The sequence below is a fragment of the Oryzias melastigma genome, linkage group LG10, assembly GCF_002922805.2.
Source record: "Oryzias melastigma strain HK-1 linkage group LG10, ASM292280v2, whole genome shotgun sequence".
Taxonomy (NCBI): Eukaryota; Metazoa; Chordata; class Actinopteri; order Beloniformes; family Adrianichthyidae; genus Oryzias; species Oryzias melastigma.
Window position 1 is genome coordinate 15796314 of NC_050521.1, and position 14323 is coordinate 15810636.

Here is a 14323-nt window from a genome sequence, read left to right on the forward strand (position 1 = left end):
GTGAAAGTGAGTGTGAAGGGTGTGTGATTAAGGCCCTGCGAAAGACTGGCGACCTGTCCAGGGTGTACCCCGCCTTTGACCATCAGTAGCCGGGTTAGGCTCCGGCACCCCCGCGACCCCAAAAGGGACAAAGCGGCCAAGAAGACGAATTAATGGATAAAAGAAATGTTGGACTCTGACTTTTTCCCAGAGTTTAAGAACTATTTTTTGGTGTACAATATATTTTGGCCTATGTTTCAGTGTCATCTGGACACCAGATCTTATCATCAATGCTTACCATTCCACAAAAAAAAATAATAATAAAAAAATCATCTTTTGAAAGTGACAGAGATAAAATGAAATGTCGTGCCACAATTGTGTTGGAAGTTCAACTAACGGTCTGTTTCAAAGAAAACAAAAATAAATTCTTGTGTGTTGATTAAAACTCCACATCAAAAATATGTGTGTAGTTCCTGGTTAAGTCTGTCAGAACAGTTACAAGAAATCATCGATCGTACCAGAAACAAGGAAAGTAGGAGACAATTGAAGAAATTAAAGTTTTTAATGGACAAAAGCTAACAATGTTTGTTGAGAACCATGCATCTAGAAAACTACACTTTCAGCATTTTCTTGTTGGTACTGGGTCTTTAATGTTGTTTACTTTACTAGATTTAGTCCTCTCATTCCCATCTTACACCCTTAATTGGTACAATCAGATAATCATATCTCTTTTTAACTCAGAGCAAAAAATTGGATTTACGTGGTGCTGTCCTAATCTTCCAGGTTTAAATTCTGCTTCATCTTTCAATGAGTAATGCAGCAGAAAAGAGGCTTTCTGAGGGTCCCTTTTTGGAAATGGTCTGTAAATTCCAGCAAGGATCAAACAAATCTGTGATTTTCTGATCACAAAAGTGTTGATAGCGTCAGATTAATGCGGGTAAAATAGAACATCATTGATATTTACAGTAACATGTGCTCTTAATCTGCCTCTCCGTATCCCTGAAGTGTGACAAATCAGGCTCACTGCTGAACAAGGCTCATTCTGTTATGACTCAGGGGATGAATGAATGGAGGGTTACGCTGAATGAGTGACTCACTATCAGAGCTTTATTTTGGTGCGGATGTGTGTTTGTGTTACTGTGCTTGCCCTGCCACGGCTGCCTGCCGATGTGTGTGCACCACTGTGAGTGAAGTTATCCAGCAGACGTGGGGTTACAAATCAGAACAAACACACAGCAACACACAGTGATAGCAGACCAAACACGCACATAGACACCGCCTGGGCTAGACTTGAACTGAAGGGCCCTGACTGGGTGTGACTTTGATCCTGACCGCAACATCCGCTGACCCACACCGACTCTGCTCCTGGGCTACTCATCTGCTTCACATGCCCCTCTGGAATTCATGCCGGACTCGAGTTACTCCTTCAAATAGAGCCCAGTGTGGTTTCAGACAGAGAATCCTCCAGTTGTAACTGGAAACTCTGTGTTAAAATCCAGATTTGGAGCACATGGATAAGCCTTTGGTCTCAAAAGGAAAGGGTGGGGTCAGTGTCAGCACCACGAAAACAATACAAATAAGAAAAACATGTTGAACTTGTAACCTAAAGTGAGACTTTTTTTATTGTTTGATGATGAGGTTTTTCTTTTTTTTTGGACAGATTTTGACAAAATTACGACGTTTAATTTCTTACTAGAGAGCATGAGGTAAATTAAGTCTGATGTATGTCTGAAATTGGTTTTCCTAAACCCACGTGTTTTTTTAAAGCCCACCAACAATAGCTTTGTTAAATTTGTCAAACGTTGACATTAAGGTCTCTAATTATCAGTCAAAATTGTATTTCATAAAAAAACAGATGCATCTATGAAATAACTTGGGTTAAGATTGAAATCATCCTTTTTTCAACTCATTTTAACTCTGATCTAAATATTTCCTCCTGAGAGGACAAATAATTTCAAAGTGTAAACTAATGCTAAAGACTAATTTAGTGCTAAATCAGCCTTTTCTAACTTGTGCATTGGCTTTTTAAACAAACTATATGTCAGTAATGTGTATTTTCCACTTTATAAGACCAACTTAAAAGCCCTATTATTATTTTATTTTATTTCATGTATTATTTCTGTAAATGACAGTGTGGCTTATAATCTACACTGCCTTAATGCATTTAATAAAGTTTGACTGACATACTTATCTCTTTTGTTGTGCTTAATAGTTCAGTTTGTTGATAGTGCACCGGTGTGCTTTATAGTGTAAAATTTACTCTAAACAAAAACGTCACTGACATAAATTAGGACATGGACAAATGATATACTGTAGGCTTTGTTCAAGTTCCTTCACTACTTTGTGCACTATGTAAGGCACATTAAAATCTACAATTTAAAAGAACTAGCATACATCAGTGTTCTCTGGATTGGTGAATATAAACCACAATGCATTGCGCTGAACAAAAATTTGTATACATTTATTTGGTTTTCATCTTGCATAGCTGCACCTTTATCAGGTCATTATTTTGCATCAAAATTGGGAGATTTTGCTTGTTTTTTGCTTGAGCATATTTGGGTTTTAACCAACCTTTAAATCACTCTATTCAGCAGTGAAGTCTGGTGGTGTAACACTGATGATTCAAATGTATTGCCCTTGCTCTGGACATGGTGTTTGGATATGCCTCCCTGTAATTCCCCTGACTAGTACTTTGCTCTTCCTGCTTCAGAAGAGACTGAAAACAATGGGCTTTTTTTACACTACAAATATGTACAGGTGCTTAAATACCTTTTTGACATCAGGATTTTTTTAAGGAACGGTTCTTTTGCTTCCTCATAGTTCCCCTGTCTCTAAGCCTCCATCCCCATTATGCTTGATCTGATCGATCCAGCCCTGTCTCCCTGTCCCACATGTCATCTTTTTTTTTCTTTAACACTGCTCTCCTCTCCCCACTGCTTGATATGCTGGAAGTGGAATGCATGCATCATTGAAGATCTGTCAGATCCAATCGTAATTCCTTACGATGGCTCTCAAATGTAGTGGGATGAGAAAGGAAGGAAAGATGGAGAAAAAAAGGACAAAAAAGGAGGAGGTGGGAGGAGAGGTCAGGGGCTTGCTGAGATCCCCCGTGGACCGAAGCATCAAAACAGGGAGGAAAGAGGAGAGAGGGGAGGAGATGATAAAAACAATGAACCTTCATAACACTGCCTTCAACGCCTTTTCTTTAAAGACTCAATCTGATTATCTTTTGATCTATTGTAAAATCATTTCCAGTGGCTTTTGAATTATGATTTTAGCCAAAATAAAAAAGCTGTGTCATTTTCCAGGACATAATTTCTGCAGAGAGGCAGTAGTTCATACACAATTCACCTCTGAGTTGTGGGCGGGACCATTACCCTCATCCATCTGTTTACCTCCAATTAGCCCATCACAGCCCCAACCTAACATTACTGTCGAGTAATATTAGAGCTAACCAGACTTGGTTTTTAGTCAAATTGTAGTTCAGACGAGGAAAACAAACACATATATGGACCTATTTGTCTGCATGTGGATGTATCAGAATTAGTTTTTTGAAGAAAAAAAAAAACGAATTAATCGCAAAGCTGGAAAAAATGAATGGCGATTAATCGCTATAACTTTTTTCTTAGTCTCAGTATTTGCCGACCACTTATTATCTGTGAATAATCACTATATGAAATCACACACGAAACGCGACATTTAGAACAATTATTTTTAATAGTGCTAAAATCGATTACAAAAAAATCGGATTAATCACACTTTTGTGTTGTGATTAATAACGATTAATCACAATGTTTTACCGGGTAAAATCTATTTGTTTGACCATGGATCAAATAATCCGCTTTTTGTGAAAAAGTGATCTAAACCAAAAAAAATGCAAGAATAAAGTACTAAAAACCGATTGGATATTTATTTCTTTTGTAAGCGACCATGGGATAAGCGGAATAATACCCAACATGGAAGGCTGAAGCGCCAAGTTAAAGTGAAATGCTGTTTCTTCGATTAACTAGTGTTAATAAATATTAAAGCATTAATTCTTGTTTGATTCATCGCGTGCGTTAATGTTCTCAGCCCTAATCAGAATTGATCCGAGCAGGGAGCGTGTGCCCTGCAGACAGAAGTTTCTACATCATAGCTGCAAGCTTTTTCCAACTTCATTTTTTCCTCTGCTCTTGATTTCCATCAATTTAAATAAAGGAACAGTCAGAAATGCAGTCTTAAGATTTATTTTCTTTTTACAGGTCCTCCATCACGAAAAAAATGCATAAAAAATGTTTAAAAAATCATAATTTTTATTAGAGTTGGTCTTTAAGGTGATATTCTGATTTTAATTTTGACTGTTTAGTTTATTTAATGAAAAATAAGGAATATCAAAGAGGTACAAAGATGTATACTCTCTGAATCTGAATGTAACATATATTTATCTATGTGATGTTATGTGGTATGAATTATGTTGCAATTGGCCATGCCTGAAACAATTAATAAATTCAAACTTTTTAGAAACAATGCTTGTGCTTTTGTTGTATTTAAGCTTGTGTGTGCGTCTATAAGCAGTATGAGTGCGACCTTAAAACGCCATTGGTCCATAGAACCAGGTGACCATATAAGAAAGTGACAAATGACTTTGGATGCATGCAAATATACATAAAACACTAAGAAGTTTAACTGTACATCAATATATTGCAAAATGCAAGAAAAGCACTGCAAACAACACGAAAGGGAAAACAAAGACATGAAAGTTTGAAGTTGTTTTACTTCGAATTCTAAAAAAATGTAACTTTACTATTCGTTTATACTTGCAGCTAATTTCTGTCTTCATCTTGCTTTAATTGCTTGGATTTGTTCCGTTTCCCCTTTGCTATTCACAGCTATGGTAGAAAGAGAAGAGCAAATGCTGAATGTGTCCATATCTTCACTTTTTTAATATATTACTCTTATTTCTTTCCTATCTGCCTCTCAATCCTTTGTGCGATCTCCCTCATGGCTTTCCTCTACAGCAGTGTGTTGCCTTGGTAATTACCAGTTGTCTTAAACAGACAGATGGAATAAGAGAGAGTGACGGGCAAATTTCCCAGTGCTTGTTTTCCCCATGTATATGTGTGTAACTCCTCTTTTTTTGCACATTTGTTCTGTATTCTCACTCCTTTACTTCTTTCCATCTCTGCCTGCCTCCCTCCTGTCGAACGCACTTCCTGTGAGTTTGCATCTGTGCACTGCTAATGTGTGTTGTGAAAGTGAGTGTCAAAGGCGGACATGGGAAATTACCTGACAGGATGTGTTAGCTGAGGGTTGGAGTGGGACAATCTCATCTCCTGATCGTGCGTCGGCTATTTTAGATGCCAGGTGTCACTCTGTGAAGCCTCAGGGACCTGGTGGTGGTGGTGGGGGGGGTCATTGATTTGACTTCTTTTGGTTTCACCCAGCCTGTCCCCAAACCACAAAAAAGGAAAGAAAAAGAAAAAAAATACACACAATAGGGGACTATTTTTGTGTGTTTTCTGCAAGAGGGAACTACGATGGCCCTGAAGTGCAAATAATCACTAAACGCAAAAACATATTAACACAACATACATAAACCAGAAAAGGTTGGTACTATGGGACGTTGCTGACTCGATGATGATATTTGTCCATCATTTTAATCAAAACTTATTAATCAATAAGTGAAACTGGATATACTCCAAACTAATCATAAAAGTTTTAAGTTTGCAGAGATTGAAGATACATTTGAAAACCTCAAACGTCAAAACTCACCCAGGGATGTCCCTTCGTTTTCCTGTTTCTTATTGTGTTTCGTTATGTTGATTTATTTTTTTCCTTTTTTAATTGTTGTGATCTTTGATATGTTTTTACGATGATTGATTTATTTGCACTTCAGGGCCACCGTAGGGATGAGCACATGACATGTGAGGGACAAACCCTTGTTATACCGATGTCAAAGTTCACTTATGCATATTTATGCCGTCCAATTAATATTTTTCTTTCAGGCTGGCGTGATCAGGACAGAGCAAGAGGAGTTTTTTATCGAGCCGCTGGAGAGGGGGGATGGGGTGATAGAAAAAGAGGAGGAAGAAGGAGGAGGCGGCCGGGTGCACGTCGTCTATCGCTCCTCAGCTGTGAAGAAATCACCCATCAGCAAAGCAGCGGAGGGCCTCCACTCCAGAGGTTGGTGTGCGGCTCCTGTCCCGCAGCTCGATACATCCTTCTTTGAAGCCTCCATCCCTCATTGATCCGTCACATGTGGACACTTTGACACACTTTATTTATGCAAAAAAAAAGCATAACCTTGAAAAGAATTTCCACTTAAGTCAACATTTTCCTCTTTTTTCTCATTGAATTAAAGTATTATATAGCATCCCATCCTTGACCACCTTCTGTTTAATTAAACTTCAGAATGCAACTGATGTCAAGAATATCTCACAACTGCACGTTTTTTCAAATGCATCCCTGTGTCATTGCACTAATTTACAGTATAAAAAAATGATGCGACATATGGAGAAATATGGAGACTAACATAGTTAGTTCACACCCACAGCATTTCCAGCAGAATAACACACTCCTACAGTCACATTAAAAATCGACATCTGGCACTCCGAGTCATCGGTATCAGCTTCATTTTTCCTACAGTTTTAGTAAAAAAGGAAAAATCATGAAAATAATTAATTTGAAAAAAAAAAGTTTAGAAAGAAAACAACTTTAGTTTAACTGGAAATAAAATGTAGACAACTCAAACTATACAACATTTTGGTTGTACGTCACTTGCATTTTCATTTGCTCTGATTTGTTCTTTATTCCTAAGATAGTTTTTTAATCATTTAAGTTCAATTTTGCATGTATATCAGTCTCCAATTAATTTAACATTTTGCAAGAGAATGTAATGTGACTGAATAACGGAGATAAGTGACTTATGACCACAACTGATAAGATTAAAAGCTGACTTTATATTGCGTTAACGCTTTATTGTCAGAGCTCCAGTGTTTGTGTTCTTTGATTCAATGTCATTTAATTCTTAACGCGATCAACGTAATTCCAGCACATTATGAAGGAGAAAAGCAGCTCAAGGAGGTGAATAATAAAAAATAGAACAAACAGTATCTTTTCAAACAAGTAGCTAAACTGTAGAGATAAAAACTTGGCGTCGGGGAGTAAGGTGACAGACATCAAATTGGCTTTGATATTTGTTTGGTGTGAAATCCTGCTCCTGTTATCGTATTTAAAAAGCATTCCCAGTTTTTTTGTCTTTTTTAAGACAAAACATTTTTTTTAAAGTTACCATCTTGGACATTATTTCAGCAGAGCAGCAGGTGTTCACCAGAAATTTGCCTCAGAGTTGTATAGGCGGATGTGGTGTAAGCCTTCCCTCATTTCCCATCATCCATACCAAACAGTTTTGATCCAGATGCAAGCTCAGGTGAGTAAATTAAAGACGTACATGTATCTAGTTGTCACTACAGGCTTTTTCCACCCCTATTTTATCTGCTCCTGATTCACAATGACTTGAATCCATTATCAAATTGCCACAAGAACATGTTAAAAACACCAAAAATGTGATTATCGTTGGAGGATCTGGTAAATAGAAAACTGTGTCTGTTTAAAAAAAACAAACAGAAAAGACAAAACCAAATACGACCACAGCCGTAACATCCACTTTGCATTAATTTACTTTGGAGCTTTAGAAAAACCAGGAGTTCAGTGTTTTTAAAGAGTGTCGGTCAAGCTCATGTGAAGCCCTAAGCAGACCTCATCACTGGCACGGATTGAAACTCTTAATAATAAATGCAGTGCAATAGATGGGATCTGTGCCTTCCTATTCTGAGCAGTTGACTTGAGAATGTCTAATAATATACGGAGAGTTTCCATAGGAACACCCGGTGTGCACAGACTGCATTAGAGTAACAGAGTACTGCTCCCACTGTTACTGATACCTGGCAGTACATCCTCACCCAGACACAGTGACTATGCAGCGTGAGCACATGTGAAGAAAAAAAAAAAAGGTAACGGAAGCGCGCTTATACACCATGTAAACCCACAGAGCTTACACAACTTCCTTGATCAGGCATTTCCACTTTCTGAACACAAACATGCTGCTTTTGCACAGACACAAAGACGCACACACTCAATGCATCTCGCTGCTCCTTGCTGCCTTTGAATCCTTCCTTCTAATGAAGAGTGGGGTGCAGATCAATAGCGTAGGAAAAGAACAGGCCATTTTGTGTGTTTGTGTGTGCGTGCGCATGGATGGCGTGGGCATGAGTTCTGTGGTCGTCTGGCTCTGAGTGCTGGGATTTTCAAGGCTAAACAGACAGACAGACAGACAAGAAAAGCAGGCATGTGCTGCTCCCGGTAGCATTTGAAGCACAGATCTCTCTCTTGTTTCACTTTTTTTTGTTTTGTTTTGTTTTCCAAAACAAGAGCGGTGATTTCAAAATAAAAGTCTTAAGATAACCTGCATAAAAAAGGGTGCCTGAAGGGCAGAACACCCTCTCACTCAGAGGATACAGCTTTAAATGATCTTGACTCATTATTTCCCATTTTCTCCTATCTTTTGATTTAAGTCTCCTCGTTGGTGCATTAAGCTCATAAAGTGCATGTTTTTAAATTCAGAGATCTTCCATATTCGACTTGTTGAATTTGCAGTCCTTTATTAAACACAGGACTCATTCTGTGGCTAAAGACAGAAGCTATATTTAGCGATGTAATGCAGGAGCTGAGGAAGAAAGGAGCTGGATTGATTGGTTTCTTACACCATTCGCCGAGAAAGTGTGAATCGATGTCTAAAATGGAGAGCAAGCTGTATTATTAATGCGGCATATTTGTCAATTAATCGCTGCACTGATTGAAAATGACAGATTGCCATTCTTTTTACCAGGGCAGGAGGTCAGACATTTCATCTGCCTTCCACAAAGTTTCCTTTAATCACTATTTATTTGTGCTTTTAGACGACGTTCTCCTGTCCAGCTAATGCTATTTATTTAATAATCTGTCTGTTTAGATGAGGTTAATAAGGTCACTTAATCATATTTCCTTCCACACATCTTCTTCCAGACACTGAAAGTGGAGTTTCCTGTTTCAGTTCCTGTGTGCACGTGCTTCCGAATTTACACATGTCCATGGCACGCAGACATCAGCCAGCCTTTCATAGCTTCTGTGGCATAAATACCCATTTGGGTTTCTGGTTGCTGGTTTGGTTGTGTTGAGCTCCCTTTTGTAGACAGGCTAGCACACAAAAATGTGCCGTGGTTGGCAACCCGCTTGTTTGCGTCGATCCTTTTCAGATGCGTATTGTTTGTGCACCGTGAAAGTTCCACAATAGTTTGGTCAAAAAGACTGCAATTAGTTGCTGGGGAAGTAACAGGGCGTAGCACCAAGACCGCTATACAACATCTAAGCTTCTAGCATTCGTTTTCTTTCTATTTTCTGATTGTTTTCCATCGTGCTAGGTTGTCTTAGTCTAATTCAAGCTCTTGTTTCATATAGTTATTTTGTCATTTTGGTTTTATGCTACATTCCAAAACAATACGATTAAACCCAGCCAACAGGAAGTCAGACGAGGTCATTGAAAGGCCAGCGTTAAAAAGTCACTGCATTTTAGCATCTTCCAACCTCTGCAACTCATGCATAGTATCATAAATGGAGCGTGGCGTTTACTTAGCTGTATAAAGAACAAAGCACTCTCAAAATCACACCCCATTAACACAAGTCTAAAATCATTCTCCAATGGCAGCAGAACTGCCTTACAAGGTGGTAAGCAGGCTATCAGGAAGTGTGGGATTCAGTGTCTTACCCAAGCACACTTCAACATACTGTACATGTGTGTTTGCATGTGCGTAAGGGGGTGGGGGTGATGGGGGTTAGGGAACAAACCTGAGAGAGAGAAGAGGTCAAACCCGTTTTGTCCCTTTAGCTCCTTGACCTGTCGCCCGTACCATGCCTGTAAAAACTGTGCATGAATATTTTCACTCACACCTTGATTTTCTGTGCCCCCCCGGCTGCCATACAGTTTTGACATTTTTTTTTGCCCACAGACAACCCGTGTCCACCCATAAGGGCAGTTATGACTAAAACTTAACATGCATCAACTTTGCAGTTTAACTTTTTTTCAGCTACTGAGTCGTGACAAACCAACAGTTTTTCCATAAACTGTTTTCTCATGACATATTTACAACCTTTAACAATTATCACTCAATCAACATGGATTAAAAAAAGTTTGTTCGTACACTTTAAAGAATTATCTTTATGCCTGAAAAAAGATTTAAACAAAGTGTATTTAACTCTGTAGACCAAATCAAAAAAATCTAACTCTTGTTATCAAAAGATAATAGTTCAACAAAATGAAATGTTCATGTAGTAACTAGCTACACCGTAAAAAAAATAAATATTTTTTTACAATAAAACACAGGCAGCTGTGGTTGCCTGAAGTTCACTTAAAAAAAGGTGTTATTTTAAGCAATGTTACAGTAATAAATGCATTTTTAATAGTGCTTTAATGTATATGTCTTAGAGTATTTTTCAGTTTTTATTAAATAATATTATAAAATCTATAACAAAAAGGCTTAAATTTTACATGCAGTTACTTTTAAAATGTAAATTAGGACATTGACATGTCTTTGGCAGTTTAAAATACAGTGGACAGTTTTTTAACTGAGTAATTATGTATTTTACACAGAAAAAATATGTAAAAATTACTGATTTTTAACATTTATGACATTAAAGAAGTTACCTGTTAATTCAATTGACATTTTATTTTTCAGGATTCCGGTTAACTGTCAGTATTTTACAGTTTGTTTGTTTTTTACAGCGTACTAAAACACATAAAAAAACTCACAACCTGAGGCAATAGTCTGGAAATAGACCTCAAATGTTCACCTAGAAAATCTCAACTTTTTATCAGACGATTTAACACGCAGTGTTGATTTCCTATCACAGTAACAGAAACGTTTCATTGTGCCTCTTAGTCAAGTTAATTTATGGTAAACTTAGATCATCTTCTGGTGATGAAGTTCTTTGCAGCAGAATCTGAGTTTTACATGTGTTTTCAACTAAAACTGCTTTATCATGTTTTAAGCTTTTGGATGCACTTCTATTGCACAATTAAAGATGTCTTCTGTAAATGACAGGCTCTGCATCCACAAGAAAACATCTCTTTCTGCTTTACTTGTATTGTGTTTTACCAGATTTGATCAAATATCTTTTTTGCCCTTTGTCATGGCTTTTATTTCTGTCTATCAAGAGGATTGGGTTGCTGTTTTTGTGTTGGATTTTTCTTGTTTTCCTTTAACTGAAAAGGTGCACAGAAATATTTTGTCCACTTGTCTGATGAGATCATATCAAGGCAGCAATCTTACTGCAGCTGGCGTTGTGCAACAGCGTGCGTTTCATGATAAAATGACTTGTAATTCTGTGTAAGTATTAGGGTGTTGCGCTGTGCTCTGGGGATCCTCTGTGAATAATCTGCGTGCGTTTCTGCATAAACACACAAACACAAGAACGAGAGAACAAGCTGAAACTGGGGGGGGGGTTCACATTTTTGCACTGTACAGATTCATAAAATGCACAAACACATATGTGAGAACAGCCCAGGTGTGCCTTTGGGAGGAAATTACAGTGTTTGGAGGGGAAGTATTTCAGCAGCCAGCTGCTTCCGCTCTCCCTCTTTGTGGCCACTAGCTCCATCCCTGGAGAGCGCGACTGTTTTATTACTGTGGAGCTCTCAGCATACACGTGTGTGTGTTTCCCTGTGTGTCAAAAAGGCTTTTATGCCTTGTGTGTTTAACTCACAGCTGACTCGACAGCGTTAGTGCGTCTGCCGGTGTTCAGGTGCATGTCCGTCTGCGCATGTCCCCCCTTTCGGCTTGTGGGAATCCTCACCTGCTAGTAAAAGCTCAGCAGGCCTTCCATTGAGCTGTCAGTCAGCACGCCGCAGACCTGCCTTTAACTGAACAGGTCCGCAGGGAAAATAACACAATGTCGCCGCCCTACTCTCCAATCTGCTGCCACCGACTCCATGCTGACCCACATATCTGCGTACGTGTGTGCGTGGACAGAGCAGGAGGAGTTGAAGTAAAAGGAAAGCCCTAAAGGATGAAGGAGTGTTGTGTTATTACAGCCAAGATGATTGAGAGGGTGTCACTATAATCATGGTGATCATGGTGCTCTGACAAGATTAGCACCTTTGTGCTGCCTCCAATATGACTTTCATATTTCCAGAGCCTGACTCTTGATGTTTCAATCCTTTTAAAAACCACATTGAGCCCCTCTCTGTTGTATTTTGATGCATTTTCAGAAAATATTGAAAAATTCCCATTCCTTTACCATGACATTTTTAAAAACCCACTCCAATAAAAATCATGCTTTCTGTGTTCTCGTAGCATTTTCCTCATGATTGGGGACATATCTAAAGAAATTAACATTAGAACTGCATTTCTGAGTATTTCTTTAATTTTTGAAAATCAAGGGCGAAAAAAAATTTCATTTGAAAAGAATGTGGTTGTGAGATAGAAAATAAATCTCTGCGCCATTCTGATATATCCACTTTGCAGACGACTGAATCCACTCATGTCTTCGTTTGGCATCTGGCTCAAAACTGTACAGCTGGTTAGCTCCAGTATTCCTCGCCAGTTTTGCTGCGCCGGTAAAATTAGTTTGCCATTGTGAGGAGCTGTAAGCTAGTGGGAGAGAGTGTAAACAAAAGGGATCATGGGAAATGAGGACAGGCTTAATTGTCACGCACAACTCAGAGGCTCGTTTCTATTAAACTCTTGCAGAAACTATGTCTCAATCTAGATCCCGGGTGGACCACATAGGGTTCTAAAACTTCACAGAAGTGCCAAACCAGGAGCAGTTTTGATAATCCACATAAGAGAAAAAAATAAAATGGAAACTGGGTGAAAACATGTTTTTACTTTGATTAAATCATATATATATTCAGAAACAGAACATTTTGGAATTTTTATTTCAAAACTGCTTTTGTTCTAATTTTAGTGTAAATTGCACAAATAGGTTGATTTCCATCAAGGAAAAACTCTAACTTAGAAATGCTGCGTTCATGTGGTGTCGAAAAATTACTGTCTGTCTTGTAAAACTCCTGTAAACATTAGAAAAACAACAAAAATATACAATACCACGTGAATTCAGAATAACTTTCTGCACTTCAACAAACATCAATTAACTTGTAGTGCACCATCTATGAGTAGACACCAGTATTTTAGGGAAAACAAAATCATATAAAAACATATAGCCCCCAGGCCATAGTTTGCCAAACCCGGTTTCTTTTTTGCTTAAAAAGAGCATAATCGTAATTAAAAGACCACAGCAAAAACTTTTAGAATAGATCAAAATATGGTTGGAGTGGGATATAGTCTTTATTGCTTATTAGGAAAAAAAAACGCTTTTCTTCAATTCCCAGAGTTTAGAAAGCAAAAAGTTTGGTTTGAAATAAAATGTCAACACTTTTCTCTGAAAACATAGATTCCAATTGCAGGAAATGTAAGCAAGTTTGTGATCAAAAACTCCTGAGTCTAAAAACCTGTCAGAAATGTCAGAAATGAGCCTTTAATTCAGGAAGGCAGACAGCACTTCTGCTTTACATCATTTGACTTAAATCCAATTATATTTTTTACTTAACGGGAAGAGAACACCCCCTGCAAAGATTAGGGGAAAAACGTTTCTTAGAGTGCTCGAGTGTCTCTCCTACAATTTGTGCACAACAGGTAGCCACCGGTAAGATGGTGAGGAAAACGTAAATGGATAAAATTGAAGCATAGAAATAGTTATCATAGCATATGTCTGTATGATTCACCTCAAACTAAAACTTATGCTCAAATAAATTTAGTTGACTTTTGTGCACTCCAATGGAAACCATCTTTTGGTGTTTTTAACATGTATTTCTGGCCATTTTCTTTTTTATGATGAACATATATAAAGAAAATTAAGCTAAAATTTGCATTTCTTAGTATTTCTCAATGCAATTTGCTGTGAATCAGGTGCAGATGAAAAAATCCCATTGGAAGAAGCTTGTAGTTGTGACGTTAAAGCTACTATGGCATGCTCCCTTCTTCATTCCACTGTGATACATCACCTATGTTCTAGAAAACGACACATTTTATATATATATATATATATATATATTATTTTGGCTTAAAATTGCTTATTCATAGTTAAAAGACCAGTTGGAACTCTTTAAAAATAGATTGAAAGATGTTCAGAGTAGATCCGATAACTTTAGCACATCATAGTGGTTGTCTGGCAAAATAGAATGGGACTAGTGTTGTAATGACATTTTTCATATGTAATTAACACATTTAAAATACACAACACAATAGTAGCTGTTAGAAAGCAATGCAATGCT

At 37.8% G+C, this 14323-nt stretch overlaps 1 protein-coding gene across 2 annotated transcripts in view; it reads left to right on the top strand.

Moving 5' to 3' along the window:
- LOC112153355 (A disintegrin and metalloproteinase with thrombospondin motifs 2) overlaps positions 1 to 14323 on the top strand; it is a 125250-nt gene that overhangs the window by 56181 nt on the left and 54746 nt on the right. For both annotated transcript variants that reach the window (XM_024283521.2, XM_024283522.2), the window contains exon 3: positions 5964 to 6141. In XM_024283521.2, coding sequence (XP_024139289.1) covers positions 5964 to 6141 — 178 coding nt within the window. The remainder of the gene's footprint in view (positions 1 to 5963; positions 6142 to 14323) is intronic.